The sequence below is a fragment of the Plecotus auritus genome (assembly GCF_963455305.1).
Source record: "Plecotus auritus genome assembly, chromosome: 13".
NCBI classification, from domain to species: domain Eukaryota; kingdom Metazoa; phylum Chordata; class Mammalia; order Chiroptera; family Vespertilionidae; genus Plecotus; species Plecotus auritus.
The window spans coordinates 7643770-7660416 of NC_137779.1; the positions used below are offsets into that span (position 1 = coordinate 7643770).

General features: G+C 48.1%; 1 protein-coding gene across 1 annotated transcript in view; it reads left to right on the forward strand.

The window, feature by feature from the left end:
- Positions 1–5945: 5945 nt before the first annotated feature.
- Positions 5946–16647, forward strand: part of KSR2 (kinase suppressor of ras 2) — a gene marked incomplete at its 3' end in the record, with an annotated part of 280786 nt that continues 270084 nt past the window's right edge. The window contains exon 1 of the mRNA XM_080649604.1: positions 5946–6808. Within this exon, the coding sequence (XP_080505730.1) occupies positions 6629–6808 (180 nt within the window). The 5' untranslated portion in view covers positions 5946–6628. The remainder of the gene's footprint in view (positions 6809–16647) is intronic.

Sequence of the window (16647 nt, forward strand, 5' to 3'; positions counted from 1 at the left end):
CAATCCCCAGTGTGGGGCGTACAGGAGGCAGCTGATTAATGATACTCTCTCATCACTAATGTTTCTATCTCTCTCTCCCTTACCCTTCCTCTCTGACATAAATAAAGATATATTTAAAAAAAGATAGCATGAGAAAGAAGTAAGGTTGATGGTATCACTTACTGCCATTTGCAACTCCTTTGCTGTGTGTCTGAGTACTTGGAGAGTGTCACAGTGCCCATCCTCTCCCATCCTGAGGGTGCTATATCTGAAAATTCACAGTGCATCGTTGAGTGCTTAATTTGTAAAGCCAGCATAAATCACAGGACTAAATTGTCCATTACTGTGAGCTCAAATTATCTCGCCATCATGAGCGTGATCTGGTTGTTTTGCTCGCACTGGAAAATTAAGAGCCAAAGAGGCAAAAGGCCAAAAGGAGAACTCAAAAAAAAAAAAAAAAAAAAAAACCACAAAAAAAAACCCACCAAAAAAAAAAAAACCTGTGTTCCATCTGAAAGGGACAGAGGCCTCTCACATTCCCCCAGTATGGCCAGTTCATCCCATTTCCCCAGAAAGGCCAGAAAGCTCCATTTTTTTTTTTGGTTGCATCTCCTGTTTTTGAATTATTGTCAAGAATATTAGTCAGAGTTCTTTTTTGCAAATGACACAATCTACTCCAGGTAGTGTGGGCAGAAGGGCCTTCACAGGGTAGTACTATGCACTGAATTGTGCCCTCCAAATCCGTACATTGAAGTGCTAGCCCCCAGTATATATTTAGGGTCTTTTGGAGATAAAGATGAAGTCAAAAGGGTGAAGCCCCAGTAGGGCTGGGGCCTTGGAAGAACAGGAAGCCATGTTGTCTGTTGTTTTCTGTATCTACACTTATAAGCATACACTACCTCAGGCTGCCCAGTTTTCTGATGTTGGAAAAAATGCACAGGGTTAAAGATAGGAATATTCTATCTGCACTCATCAACTGATTTTGTTGTTGTTGTTAATCCTCACTCAAGGATATTTTTTCCATTGATTTTTAGAGAGAGTGGAAAGGAGTGGAGGGAGGAGGGGGATATATAGAGAGAAACATCAATGTGAGAGAGACACATTGACTGATTGTCTCCCAACCAGGGCTGGGGATTGAACCTGCAACCCAGGTACCTGCCCTTGACTGGGAATCAAACCTGAGACGCATTGGTGTGCAGACTGACACTCTAACCACTGAGCAACACCAGCCAGGGCGAGCAAAGGTATTTTTTAAAAGCCATTTATGTTTTGGGGATCCATGAGTTAGAACATAACAATAATAATCCTCTTGCAGCTATGGAAGATTTGGTGGTATCCTGGGTACTAGTATTCAGAGATTTTCCTTCCCCTCGAAGAATTAGTAGAAAAGAGGAAAAACAGAGAAAAGAAGTGTCCTGGGAAAGCAGTATGTTGAGCCCTTCAAGAAGTCAGTGTCAGTTTAGTTTGAGTCCAGGTGTATTGGCCACCCCTCTACCTCCTAACCTACCGTTTCCCAATTTGTGTTCCTATTCACAATGCAACATAGAGGACACTGAGCCAGCTCACCGCTAAAGTAACAGGATGTGGAATGAGACTTTTCCTGTTGACCCAGAACTTCAGGTAAAGCTTCAAAGGTCAGGGCAGTGGGTAACAATACTTCCTCCTTCTGTTAAGAGGTGGCCAGACTGGCCCTTTGACCATCAATAACCACCAACCTCCAGCCTATATAACACAAGGTCAAGGTTTTATCCAGAGGAGGTTTCTCTGACAGGCCTTTGTGAGGGGGCGGGGGGCGGGAGCAGGCTGCTTCTTCCCTTCCAACCCCCAAGCCAAGAGAGGACGGTTCAAACAAGAGTCACAGTGGAGACTGGGAACACCAGGGTGGGGGGGGGGGTTCCTGCATCTCACTGCCGGTTGAAGGGCGCCTGGGGCTGCCCACCATGCTGGGTGAGGAGAGAGAGCAGCAGGGCAAAGGTGCGTTCTTAGGCTTGAGTCAGCCTGAAAAGACGCACCCAGGAGGGCAGCCCGCCAGGTAAAGGGACCTCAGAAAGGGAATGCGTGGTACTTCCTGCGGTATCAATGGAGAAGGGGAGCGCAAGAGGTTACTTAGAATGTGCATTGGGTCCCCATGGAGGTCTTCAAAGATCTGCAGTTAAAGAACCCGGGATGGGGGAGGGCACCTGACACTCGGAACTATACCAGCTCATCGCTAATGTAACAGGATGCGGAATGTGCTCGCCTGTTCTCAGCCGAGGGGCCCTTTCCCAGTCATTTCTCTGCTCCTGTGCCTCAGCGAGGTGAGCTAGAGGGGAGGCGGGAAAGGATGCACCTGCCCACCTGCATTGCAGGTTCCTGAGCCATCTGTGGCCAGACCGGGGCAGTAAAGAAGGCATTAAACTGGATATGAGCAGACAGTTTTGATTGGACTAGACTGGACTTCTACTACCTGAATATCAGACTGTTCTTACAGTTGAAACAAAAAACGATGGGATCTAATGAGATATTACCAAGTTCAGCCTATGCAGTAGCCCAGTACCAATATTTTACTGCCCCTGCCAATGAAGCCGTGAGCCGTGTCATTCAGAGGTAGTATGCAGTATCTGGGGGGAAAAACAACAACACAGTTCTCATCTGTTAGCTCCAGTTCTCCAAGCTTGAAATTGGTGAGGTTCATATTGCTCTGAGGTTCAAACCACCTTAAGCTATACCAGGAGCAGCATATACAATTGCCTACAGGGGCCAGGCAGGAAACGGAAATAATGAATGAAGGGGGCTGCGTGGGGATGCTAGTGAACGGGACCTGTGTTCCATCTGAAAGGGACAGAGGCCTCTCACATTCCCCCAGTATGGCCAGTTCATCCCATTTCCCCAGAAAGGCCAGAAAGCTCCATTTTTTTTTTTTTGGTTGCATCTGCTGTTTTTGAATTATTGTCAAGAATATTAGAGTTCTTTTTTGCAAATGACACAATCTACTCCAGGTAGTGTGGGCAGAAGGGCCTTCACAGGGTAGTACTATGCACTGAATTGTGCCCTCCAAATCCGTACATTGAAGTGCTAGCCCCCAGTATATATTTAGGGTCTTTTGGAGATAAAGATGAAGTCAAAAGGGTGAAGCCCCAGTAGGGCTGGGGCCTTGGAAGAACAGGAAGCCATGTGAGCCTGCCTGCCATGTGAGGACAGCGAGAAGGTCCTGTGAACAACTCGGGAGGAGAGCTCTCACCAGAACCTGACCATGCTGGTACCCTGATCGCAGATTTCCAGCCTTCACAACCATGAGAACAACTTCAGTTGTTTAAGCTGCCCAGCCTGTGGTATTTTGCTATGGCAGCCTGGACAGACTAAGACAGGTGGTTACAAAGCCTCTAGAATCTCGAGGAGCGGAGAGGAGAACCAGGCTTGGACTGTGCAGCCAGGAAGGATGCCCAAACCACAGCATGGACACCAAGCCTATACAGGGCAGGACACCTGGAAGCAGCGTCCTCACTATCAGAGAGACTCAGCCTCTGTGTTGCTTACTCCAGTAGAAATCTCATGTGATTTGTTTCGTGACAGAGCCTCGATCACATGAAACCTGGTTGCAAGGAAGTTTCGGGAAAAGTGCTTTGGTTTCTCTTATGGATACATGAGACTCATAGCGTGGGGCATTTTCCAAACAGGAAGGATATTCAAAGGAGGCTGGGTGGATGCAAAGCATAACAAATATCCACCATAGCAATCAGTTGCAAAAAATAGGAGGTGGTCAAACAATGCATTTGTGTGTGCTTATAGTCCAGCTGATGACTTCTGAGCTGCCGGCTACTTTCATTGCTCAAGTCTCCACTTTATCTGAAAAGAGCTGGAAAGGCCAGATCCAACCACCACCACCACCACCACCACCACCACCACCACCACCACCACCACCATTAAAGGCATTCAGAGAGCTTGGAAGCAACCAAGACTAGAGGGGCCAAGATTCTGGAGCGAGAGGAATTGTATTGAGGCAAGTTGACATTCTGAGTCACTTTTTCCTGCTGTTGGGGGCAGAGAAACAAGCAGAACTTTTGGCAGTCTCATAGGGTTGAGATAAAATTTGAGAGGCTAACATTCTAGGGAAGGGGTGAGCCCTCTCTGGAGTTAGATAACATCACCTAGAGACTCTCTTCATTTTTTGTTTTTTCATGCACCAATTGTGCATTCAATGAAAATTATAAGGCCTGCCAAGAGACAGGACTAAATTACCAAAAACAGAGAAAAATAGTCAATAGAAACAGACCTCGAAGGTGACCAAGGTATTAGACTTAAACAAGGGCTTTAAATGAACGTTGATTAATATGTTCAAGAAAAACAAAGCAAATAATGGGACAAAATAGATGAAAAGATAATTTCACCAGAGAACAGGAATCCATAAACTTCATAGTCCAAAAGACTGGGAACCTGCAGCCTCTCCTCAGCAGAGGGATTTTGAAAATGCTGATTCAGCTCCGTGTGAACTATAAAACCCTAGGACCTACAGCCTGAAAGAAGTTTGCCAACACTGGCTGCCATTCTATTTCTCAAGTGGTTTCCTTTAAGGGGCATATGTTGTGCCATGTGTTCTGAGTCGACTCTACCCCACGAGCCTAGTTCCTTGGCATAGAGCTGTGTTCACCTGGAGAAAGAGATGCTTTTTGCTAATTATCCTAAATATATTCTTTGGCCAATCTGTGTTGGGAGTACTATTATTTTCAGATGGTCAGGGAGATGAAGCCTCTGAGATGACACCTGAGTTGACACCGAGTGACAAGGAGGCAACAGGAGATGATCAGGGGAGGAAGTGTGGCCTGGGCAGAGGGGACACAGAGTGCAAAGAACTCGGAGGCAAGAACATGTTCGGTGATTTAATCAGGGTCCTCTAACTTTTCTGAAAAGGTCCAGATACGTAAATATATTAGGCATTGCAAGTCATAACAGTGTCTGTTGCAACGCCTCAAGTCTGCTGTTATAACTAATGCAAAAGTAAACGCACTAAACAAGTGAGTGGTGTTCTAATAAAGCTTTATTTACAGACACTGAAATTAGAATATCTTATAATTTTCACGTCACAAAGTATTCTCTTGATTTCCCCTCCCCCCCTTTTAAAGTGTGAGAGCCATTCTGGAGCCATAGTTCGCAGGTATAAGGTCAGTTAGGTAGGCCAGGGACAGGTCATGCCGGACATGTAGGAGTTGGTAACAATCAGAAGGCATATCCCCTTCCAAATGGAAAGCCACCCCTCAGGGTAACTGCAGGCCAGGGTACCAATTCTGGGAGGCAGCTTCCTACAGCTCATGTAAGACATCAGGTTTGTTTTCTTTTCCCCCAGTAACAAGAAAGGACAAATGAACAAAAAGGCAGGCACGCACAGCCAGAAAGCCAGAGAAGACGTGCCCAGGTTCTCGCTGACGCGTCGCCAGCACGCACTTAGGGTTTTAAAGTTGGGCGCACACCTGCTCCCGGGCGGAGCGCACCTGCTGAGCAGTACTCTGGCCTCCTCTCGCGAGAGCGGGGCTGTAGTAGTGGCCCCCACCCCCACCCCCGCACGAAATCCCCTCTCCCCGCCCCCTCGCCCAGGCTCCGAGCTCTGGACTCTCTCCCTGCCACCTCCACCGCCCCGGGGAGTAGCCTCGGCCCGCGGCGCGCGCTTCCCCTGCACCCCGCCCGCCGCTCGTTCGCTCGCACGCACGCCCAGTAGTAATTTCACTTTGCCACGCGAGCTCCGCATCCCCTAGAAATCCCGCCCCACGCTCTCCCTGCCCCCGCCGGGAGCGGTCCCTTCCCCGGCCAGGTGCGCGAGCCTGCGCGCTCCTCCTCCGGCGGGTCCCTGGCGCGCCGGGGCCGGCACCGGCTGGGGCGGATGCGCGCACGGCGCCTCTCCACCAACCCGCTCCCCTGCAGGTCCCTCGCTCGCGCTCCATCCCTCGCTCCCCCCGCCCTTTGATTGACAGGCAAGATGTCGGTGTGGAGCGAGGCAGGAGCGAATGCAGCAGCCGTCATCCCCGGAACCCGGCGGCGGCAGCAGCAGCAGCAGCGCGAGGAGGAGACAGCCGCCAGCCGCAGTCGCCGCCGCAGCCGCGGGAGCAATGCAGACAGCTTCTTGAGAACGCGCTAAAGCACCCCAAACGGTGGACGATGCCGTGTCACTGCAACTGGGAGGGGGGCAAACCAGATTTTTTTTTTTTTTTACATAAAAGCCAGCCAGCCAAAAATATATAATTTTGCCCTCCACGGAGCCGGTGTGTAAAGAGTGAGCGCTATTTCCCTTCTTCTCCGCCTCTCCCTCCGCCTCCTCTCCTCCCCCTCCTCTTTTTCCTCCTCCTCCTCCTCCCTAAGTGTATAGACAGCATCACATCACCTGGTTTGCTTCTGAGAAACGGCATCTCTCCTTTTCAGGGACCAGAGACTCAGAGAGAGAGGAGACATTCTAATGGAGTCGGCTTGATACCCCAAAATAAAATAATAAATTTTGGCTCTTGTCCCCTCCTCCCACCCCACCCCCTCAACCCTGTGTGAGATGTTAGGTTTCTTCTTCATGAGACATTGAGGAGTCGCAGTGGTTGGAAAGGCGTAGGGGGTAGGCTACCTCTACACCCCCTGGCCCCCCTTTTTTCTCTCTGGGAGGAGGAGGAGGGAAAGGGGGCTTGCAGAGCAAGCGATGGATGAGGAAAACATGACGAAAAGCGAGGAGCAGCAGCCTCTGAGTTTGCAAAAAGCCTTACAGCAGTGCGAGTTGGTCCAAAACATGATAGACCTGAGTATCTCCAACCTGGAAGGGCTTAGGACCAAATGTGCTACCTCCAACGACCTCACACAGAAAGAAATCCGGACCCTGGAGGTAGGTGTTGCTTACGGGGGGTGGGGGGGATTGCAATCCTTCCCCCTCTTCTCTCCCCACCATCCCCTTTCCTTTGATTCTGTTTGTTGGGGGGTGGGGGCGGGAGGGTAGCAAGGGGGGCACGATGTGGTTTTCCGTGATTTATCTTTTTGCAAAGCCTGCACCGGCTGTCCCTTTACTGTACTGCTGTCGTCTACGCTTGGCTGGGTGGTGGTAGTAGTAGTAGTAATTGTTATTCTTTCTTTATTATTATTTTTGCGGCCGTTATTATCATTCGCTTCCTCTCTGAGGAGTGAGTTCTCTGCCTTTTCCGCTTGTGGATTTGTTTATATGCCACGGGGGCTTGTGTGCTGGGTAAGACATTAAGGCGCTGCAGAGAACCCACGTGATCCTGCGCATTCTGCAGGTGGTCAAAAGGTGGCTTTTGCTCGCAGAATGGGGTTGCCTATAAATATAGACCTCTTCTTCTCTCCGCCTCCGTCCCAGCCCCCCTTTTGCTCCTTGGATGTTTTTTTCAGTGATATACATGTCAGGAGGCAAGATGCATTAAAAAATATCCCCATTGAGCGACCAATTTTCAATCGAATTACTTTGATGCAGGGAGATGTTGCAGGCCTAAAATGTGTAAAAAAGATTTTTAAAAAATATGCCCGGACCAGCACACAAGTGGTGTGGGAAAATACTCTTGAATCTCGGTGGGACCCTGAGGAAAGGTGGAGATGGAAGAGTTATCCTTGGCTGTTGTAACATTCTCTCCAACAGAACTTGAGGGGGAGTTCGAAGCACTTTGGTGGAGGGTGGGGTAGGGGGGGATGCAAAGTTGCTCAGAAAGAAGATGGCAGCAATTATTTCTTCCGAAGGCCATTGGGTCAAAGGAGGAAGGTTTCAAGAGCCGTAGGGTATGCCTGGTGTCCACTGAATCACTGGGCATCCAGGTTGTTTGAAACATCCGAAGGGCTGGGCTCACTTCCCTTCCTCAAACTGGCCCAGCTGTACACATGGCTTGATTAGATTTGGGAACTCCCAATAGCTGGCAGTCACTGAGTTTCCAAGGCCTGAACTCTTCAGTCCTTAATTGAATCTTTTAGCCCGTCTGTGTCCTGTACCTCCTCCCACCCCCTTGTAGTCTGGCTGACCACCTCTCTCGGATTCACTTTCAAGTCTTTTTCCTCCGAGGTTTTGAATTTGGCTGGATGTCAACGGGCAGAAAGGTCATCATTTTGTGTGTGTGTGTATTGAATATCCTGTTTGCTACCCTGGAAATACATGGCTTTGTGCACCTGTCATCGGGGAAAATGATCCTCAGAAATGAAATAAGATGAATGTCAGGGAGTATCAGAGGAGTGGAAATGCTGTTGGGAGGCACAGGTATTTTCTTTCTCGGAGCTTTGGGAGAACAGTCTGGGCTAGGATTCTGCTGCGGGAAGAAAAGTGTGGGATGCCCTGACCCAGCCTTCTGTCTGAGCCGTGCCCAAGGTATGATGCTGTTCAGAGCTGCATGCAGTAAATAAACAAATAAACCAAAGGCCACCTGCAGTCTCTTCTGTTGCTCTGAGCCAGGAGCCCCACACGCTAGTTTGTGTAAGTTTCTCCAGTGGTCTCTTCCTCTGTTCACATGCTCTGTCCTCTGATAACTCCCTGGACAGTGGCGATGGTCGCAGTGGGCCCTGGGCTCTGTTGCTGCCTTTCTGCCTGGTGGTTTTCGTTTTACACCGGGGGATGAGGCACTGGCATGGTGGGATGTTACAGTGATTGAGATTGCATCTGTTTGTTCGTTTCCTAGTCCCAGTATGCCTCAGGGCATGCCAATCACTTTATCCATATTGCCCATGAAAGGGTCTCAAGTTCCCAGATCTTTAGGGCTGGAGTGGGGCCACTGAGGAGGGGCTGGTGACTCAGGGTCTAGCGAAGTCCTGCCAAACCCCATGCATGCTTTGAACCCACAGGGTTTTTATATCCCAATAGCTCTCAAATTTTGCATATCCAAACCACCCAGGGAGCTTGTTAAAAATGCACATTCCCGTCCTCTAACCCCAGACAGCCTAGTTCAGTTGGGATTGGAGGGGGCCCAGGAACCTGCATTTAACAAACAGTTCAGATGTTTCTGATGTATGTTTTCATATTGACACTTTGAGAAATACTAACCGGTTAGGAGATAGATACACATATCTCAGCCATTTGATGGTGACAGCTTCCTGCTCCCAAACACTAAAGTATTAAATTGAACTGATTATCCCCGAAAACCTTGACAATAAGCACAATTTACTAACATGACTGTACCCCTGTAGAAACAAAAATACACAGCATGGGCTTAGCCTTCAGGGCGTGTACTTCATGGTTGGGGAGGCAAGGCTAATAATATGCACGTGAAATAATGATAAGGTCCAAACAGTAAATAATCTGGGGAAAGCATATGGGTCCATTAGGAGTGGGTTCAGCTGCATGAAATGGAAAATCCAGCCACAGTGGTTAATCAAATAATGGCTCCTTTTTCTTATGTAACAAGAAGTCTGCAGGTATGTCCTTGGCTCAGTAAGTTAGTATCAGAGCTGATGTCTTTGCAAATACTCATGGTTGCAAGATGGCCCCTGAAGCTTCAGCCATTACACCAAGTTCAAGGCAGGAAGGAGGGGAACTGGGTGAGGGTCGAGGCATAACTGGTCCATATCTTTGTTCGGCTCTCCCAGGACAGCTCCTCCTCCCTCCCCCCACAGATGATGTTTAATTATGTCTTCTTGTCCAGAACTGGGTCAAATGCTTGTCCCGGTTGCAACACCATTGTGATTGGCTTGGTGGGTCACGATCCATTGCCTTGGTTGACATGTTGCCTCTTCATACAAATCAGGGTTCAGCTAGCATGGAAGAAGGCAGGGAGGGATATCAGGTGGATAGCCAGCACATCAGTCACAGTGTGTTATAGGGACAGACTTTGGTGGAGGAGAAAGATCATGCGCTTTGGAGTTAGACGGATGTAGTTTTGAATTCTAGCTTTTCTACTTGCTTTATCTTGGGCCAGTGATTTAAATTTTCTGACCCATGGTTTAATTTTTGGCAAAATGGCAATGATAGAATAACATACCTGCTTCAGAGGTGGTCGTGAGGATTAGAAGAGATGACTTTTTCAAGGGTCTCGTGTGGTCTCTAGCACAGTGCCTGCAGGTGCTAAGTGAATGATAGCCATTATGATTAGATTACATGTGTGGAACAGAAGACACGGGAGGGAACACCCCAGACCGAAGAGAGAGAAGAAAGAGCTCGAGCGGCATTTCCAAGGTATGTTCTGTGGATTCCTAGTTCTGTGGAATGTTGTCATTTTTCATTCTTTCAGCAGATGCTGGAACCCAGGCACTGTTCTAGATGCTGGTAGTCAACAAGTGTTCTGTAGACAAACGTATTTATGGTTACTGTGTTTGGGAACGGTTGAGTTAAGCAAAGGGAAACTGGTGTCTTTACTGCAAGACTTCTCAGAGCCTTACCATGCCAGATACGTATATTGTGCCTCAAAGAGGTAGAGTCTGTAGTTTCCTTTTTCCAAAGCTATCTCTCGGGATTGGTGTTCCAAAGAATTCACCTGGGGAAACATTTGGCAAAGCAGGGAAGCTATCCTGGTTGGGGACCTGGGGACCCTGAGTGGAGTGAGAAATGGGGAGGGTTTAGATTGCAATAGATAGCTTGCTGCTCAAGAAGAACAAACCAAATGAAGACACAAAATGGATAATACCTGATAGAGTGTCATTGGGAATGAATTTAGGTTGCTAACTCCTGGGATCTGATGTAGCACCAAGTTTCATCCCCTTGAAGGAGGAGACAGAAGTCTTCAAAAGTTTGGGACTGAATATAGGAAAAAAGATGATTCCCGGTTAGTCTGATGGCAGCCTGTGGCAGGGCCCGTCAGATAGTGAATGGTTAAGGCTTTGTGGGCCATGCAGTTTCCATCACAACCACGCAGCTCTGCTTTTGCAGCACACGCAGACATGGACAATACATATGTGAACATTTTCCAATAAAACTATTTGTAGACCTGAAATTCAAATTTGATATAATTTTCACATTACAAAGTGTTGTTTTCTTATTGATATTTTTTCTAACCATAACCATAACCCTAACCCACAAGCTAGCTTGCGGATTCATGGTCTGCAAGGTGAATGGGACAGAAAAGACCCTGGAGGCACACAGACCATCTGAAAGGCAGGCAGGTGACACTAGGAATGGCAGGCACTGGCCAAGTGCAGGTGGTTCTGACCTGGGTTCTATTTTGGTTAGATTAGAAGGGGAGGCAAACACCAGGGATTAGGTTGGGGTGGATACACACAGAATCTCCTTAGATAGCAAGGGCAGTGTAGCCATACACATATCAATTATTTGGTCTTCATATGTTCAGTCTCTATGATTGATTGTGGTGTCACAAACCATCCTTAGACTTAATCATGTTTAAACTTTGGACTTCAGACAACAAGTTGTTATTTTCCGTGATTCTGTGCGTTGGGATTGGGTGGGTTCTGGCCCGGGGCTCCCTCATGTGACCACATCAGCTGGCGGATTGGCTTGTGGCTGAGACAGCTGAGCCTCTCTCTCCATGTGGCCTCTCCGGTGGGATAGCCTGTGTTTCTTACATGTCCCCAGTGTTCCAAGAGGGCAAGAGCGAAAGTTGCAAGATATCTTAAGATTTGGAAGTCACAGAGCCACTTCCATTGTGTTTTCTGATCGGTGACTGTCACGTGGCTGGTCTGGACTTCGATGATGGTGATACAGACTCCTCCTCTTGGAGGGAGGAGCTGCAGAGCATTTGTGGCCATATTTAATTTACAGCAGGTGTAATTATTTAGTGAGCCCAACTCTGTTTTAGGCCCTGGAAACCAAACAAGACAGGTGAGGCACCTGCTCTCATGGTGCTTTCATTCATATGTGACTGTCAAGGTGGGGTAGAGCCAGACAGACAATAAGCAAGTGGACTGAGACTCTTGGTCAGTGTATTAATTAGCATAGGTCTAACAAATAGGTCCCTACATGTGTAATGGCCCTAGTAGAAGTCTTTTTTAAAAAATATTTTTAAATTGATTTTAGAGAGGAATGGATAGGGAGAGAGAGATAGAAACATCAATGATGAGAGAATCAAGTGATCTGCTGCCTCCTGCACACCCCACACTGGGGTTTGAGCCCACAATCTGGGAATGTGCCCTGTCCCGGAATTGAACTGTGACCTCCTGGTTTATGGGTCAATGCTTAACCACTGAGCCACGCCAGCCGGGCATCTACTGGAAATCTTTTCTTGCTCACAGAACATTCAGGATGAATGTTCTTGGTTGGTGGGCCTTTCTTTCATATTCCAGGCCCCTGCTATTTTGCAATATTGTCATTGTTTTCGTCCAGGAAGGGGAGAAAATGTGAAGAAGGCAAAGCCCCTTAACAGCCCCATCCCTAAAGTTGCCCTGATCAGTTATGCTTGCATTTCATTGGCTACAATTTAATCACTGCAAAGAAGATGGGGGAGGTGGATCCAGGAAGAAGAGACAAACAGTTTGCTGATTATCTAGGAGCCTCTGCCATAGCCAGTGACAGATAAGCTATTGTAACAGTTATCTATTGTAACAGTTATCTATTGTAACAGTTATCTATTGCTCCACAACTAGCCACCCCAAAGGTAGTGGCTTAAAACCATAATCATTTATTTGCTCAGGAGTCTGCCTTTTGGGCTGGACCCAGCTGGCCAGTTCTGCTGCTCTTGCCTGGGTTGTGGTCATCTGGTGGCTTTCCTGGGGCTGGATGGTCCGAGATGGCTTTGTTCACATGGCTGGTGGTTGGCTGGGGTACTTCAGTTTTCATCCGCATGGTTTCTCCAGCAGGACAGCCCAGATCTCCTACATGGTGGCAGCAGAGGTGTTCCATGGTGCCAAACCCCAGCACGCAGCCCCTCTTAAGCCTCTGCTTCCATAACCTTTGCTAATGTCCATTGGCCAAAGCAAGTTACGTGGATAAGCCCAGAGTCAACTTGGAAGCAACTATCCAAGGGTACTGATTCCAGCAGGCATGTTCATTGGGGGCCAACAAACAATCTAATATTAGTATAACAATGTACCATAGCTATGAAGAAACCCTAAACAAAATAAAACCAAAGAGCATGGAAAGAGAGGGAGAGGCATGGGATAATCAGCAAGGATCTCTTGAGGACGTTTTACTGACTTGAGGAAGCCAACCATGAAATATTTGGGGAATACACTAGGTAGAGGGAGCAGCAGATGCAAATTTCTTGGGTGGGAATGTGTTCAGCATGTTATTGAAACAGTAAGGAAACCGCTGTTGTTGGAGTGGAGTGAGTGCGTGTGGGGAAGGGATGAGGGACGCAATGGGAGACAGAAGCAGGAACCTGGTCATAGAGGGCTTACCTAAGATCCTTGGGTTTTGTTCTGTGAATAGGGGGAGGGTGGAGACTGATTTATGTGTTTAAAAGATCCTTTGGATTGCTGAATGAAAAGAGGCTGTTGAGGGTAAGAATAGGAGCCGGGAGAAAAGTTAGGTGGTTACTGTGGAAGTCAAAACAAAAATTGATTGTGCTTTGAGTTATTATGATGGAGGTGGGAAGGGGAAAGTGGCTGGATTCAGAAGGTCTGGTGCATGGGAGGTGCTCATGAATATGATATGGGGAGGGGGTGAAAGAAGAGAATTGGGAATTTTTCCCAGGTGTTGGGTCTAAGAACTGAGCAAATGGTGGTGCCATAATCTGAAATGTGAAGACGGGGGGTGGAATAGGTTGAACTTGACAATCAAGTCCTGTTTGGACATGCTGCATTTTTCAAGTAGACAGTTGGGTAGATGAGCTTGGAAATCTGAGGAAAGCTGGAGATATGAAGCTCTCTTAATATGTCCGGAACATCTTTTCATACTAGAGGCCCAGTGAACGACATTCGTGCCCTGGCGCGGGGGAGGGGTCCCTCAGCCCAGCCTGCACCCTCTTGCAGTCCAGGACCCCTCGGGGGATGTCTGCCTGCCACAGAGGCAGGAGAGGCTCCCGCCAATGCCCCTGCGCTCGCCAGCCGTGAGCCCGGCTTCTGGTTGAGTGGTGCTCCCCCTGTGGGAGTGCACTGACCACCAGGGGACAGCTCCTGCACTGAGCGACTGCCCCCTGGTGGTCAGTGCACATCATAGCGACTGGTCGTACTGCCATTCGGTCAATTTGCACATTAGGGTTTTATTATATCCTATCTAATAAAGAGGGAATATGCTAATTGACTCTCTCGCCATCGCAAAATGGCAGCGCCCACATCCAAAAGGAGGGAATATGCTAATTGACTGCCCCGCCCTCAAAGATGGCAGCGCCTACAGCCACAAGATGGCGGCACCCAGTCCCCTCAGCCCCACTGGGGTGGCAGGTGTGCTGCAAGGCCTCCGTGCATTTGCCTCCGGAGTCCCCCAGACCCCTCAGCTCCCCAGCCACCCAGGGCTGGCCTGAGGCACAGGCAAGACTTGGATGGCAGCTGCCCAGCTGCCCAGGGCCACCCGAGACTCAAGTAACCAGGGCCAGCCGAGGCTTGTGCTGCCAGCAGTGGCAGCAGCAGGGGTGTGATAGGGCATCGCCTTCCCCTGATTGCCAGGTTGCCTCCCGCCCCTGAGGGCTCCCGGACTGTGAGAGGGGGCAGGCCAGGCTGAGGGACCCCCCCTCCAGTGCATGAATTTTCATGCACTGGCCTCTAGTAGGATGATAAAACTAGAGGCTCAGTGCATGAAATTTGTGCACAGGTGGATCCCTAGGCCTGGCTGGTGATCAGGGCCAATTGGGCCATTCCAGCTGCTGGTCGGAGCCTTCCTTCTGGCTGCCGGCTGGGGCCTTCCTTCATTCTGCACCTCCCCCTGGTGGTCAGCACACATCATAGTGAGCGATTGAACTCCCAGTCTCTCGGTCGAACTCCCAAGGAAGACAATTTGCTTATTAGGCTTTTATATATATATATTATTCTTAATACCTGCATGGGATTACATGGATGTACCATAATTTATTTAACCTAAATTATATTGTCAGATGTTTGTTTGTACTTTTCCATTATTATAAATAACACTGAAGTAGACATCCTTGTGGCTTGTAGTAATCCCCACCTTCAATTCCTGGAAGTGGATATGCCAAGTTTCAGGACTTTTGATAGGTTTTGCCAAATTGCCCTTCGCCAACAGGGTGGGAAAGGGCCCATTTCACCACCTCCTCAGCATGAGATTGTGTTTCACTTTATTTTTTACTTTTTTAAAATAATTTTATTGATTTCAGAGAGGAAGGGAGAGGGAGCGAGAGATAGAAACATCAATGAGAGAGAATCATTGATTGGCTGTCTCCTGCATGCCCCCTACTGGGGATCGAGCCCGCAACCCCGGCATGTGCCCTTGACCAGAATCAAACCTGGGACCCTTTGGTCTTCAGGGCGACACTCTATCCACTGAGCCAAACTAGCTAGGGCTCACTTTATTTTTGATTGCCTGTGTTTTGATGACCGAGGGCTCAGGGTTAAGGAGACAGTTGCATCAGGTTGGAATCTCACCTTTCCTGTTCTAGTTGGGAAGGATCTGGGAACCTGTGGGGACAGGAGGAGGACTTGTTTTTTCACACGAAGTGGCCAGCCTGCGAAGACCCAGCCTCTTCCTTCTGCCTTGTTCTCGTAAAGATATGGGTGGGAGGTGGTCTCACAATTCTGAGCTGGTGGCAAGTTATCTTTGAAGGGCTTTACTACCCTTGTGGGTTTTTGGAGTGGGTTTTACTAGGGCACTTGTTATCCTTCTTCTTTTAACGGGCAGAAAACTGGGGAGAGTCGGTTATTTTCTGGGCTCCCACTCATCTGCTCCCAGTTGCTGGGACTTGGTCTTCCTCCTCATTCCCATGGTGATGGTCTGGATATGGGGGATGGGGAGGTGTCCAGCTGAGGAAGATGAGGGACATGTGGCATTGGGAAGGAGGATGGAGGTGCTGAGGAATGGGAAGGTAAGAGGGACAAAAATGGGAGGAGAAAGTCAAAGCGTAGGGTATCTATGACCTTTGGAACACCTCTCAAGTGGGTAGTGACCACAAGTGTGGTTGTTCCTGTTTTACAAGTGAGTTTACTGAGGTTTAGAGTCAGTGATTTAACCCGAACTGCGAATTAAGGTGGCCACAGATAGAGGAAGAGGTTTACTGCTCTACTATGGATTTCCCGAAGGGGTAATGGCCTGGGAGGGAAGAAAGGAAGATGAGAACAAACAGAGGACGAAGGGGAAGTGCAGATGACAGTGGTGATGTGATTAGAGGTGATAGCTATAGGATTAATGGGAGTCATAATGATGGCATACTCTGTCGCTCATATGCTTTCATTGGTGACTATTATAGATGACAACTATTGAAAAGAAATATAGGACTGATAAAGACAAAGTAGAGCATCCAGCGAGACAAGGAAAGATGAGAAAAAGAGAGGCAAACATTTTAGACCGGAGAAGTCCAGTATAGTGGCCACTTACCACATTGGCTACCGACCATTGGAAATGTGGGGAATTCTAATTGAAATGTGTGATTAGTGTAAAACACACATTAGCTTCCAAACCCTTAGTATGAAGAAAAGAATGTAAACTAATGTATCCCATTAATTATTTGTTCATATTGAAAACACATTGTTTTAGATATATTGGGTTAAATAAACTATGTTAAAGTTAATTTCACCCATACCTTATTATTTTATTTTCCTGAGGCTACTAGAAAATGTTAAATTATGTAGATGGCTCGTTGTATATTTCGATTGGACAGCGCTGCTTTTGAGCATTGAGGTGATTTCTGTTTATAGTGGAAATCTTGATAAAGACTGAAAATATGACCCTCCTGGAGTTGCTAGGTA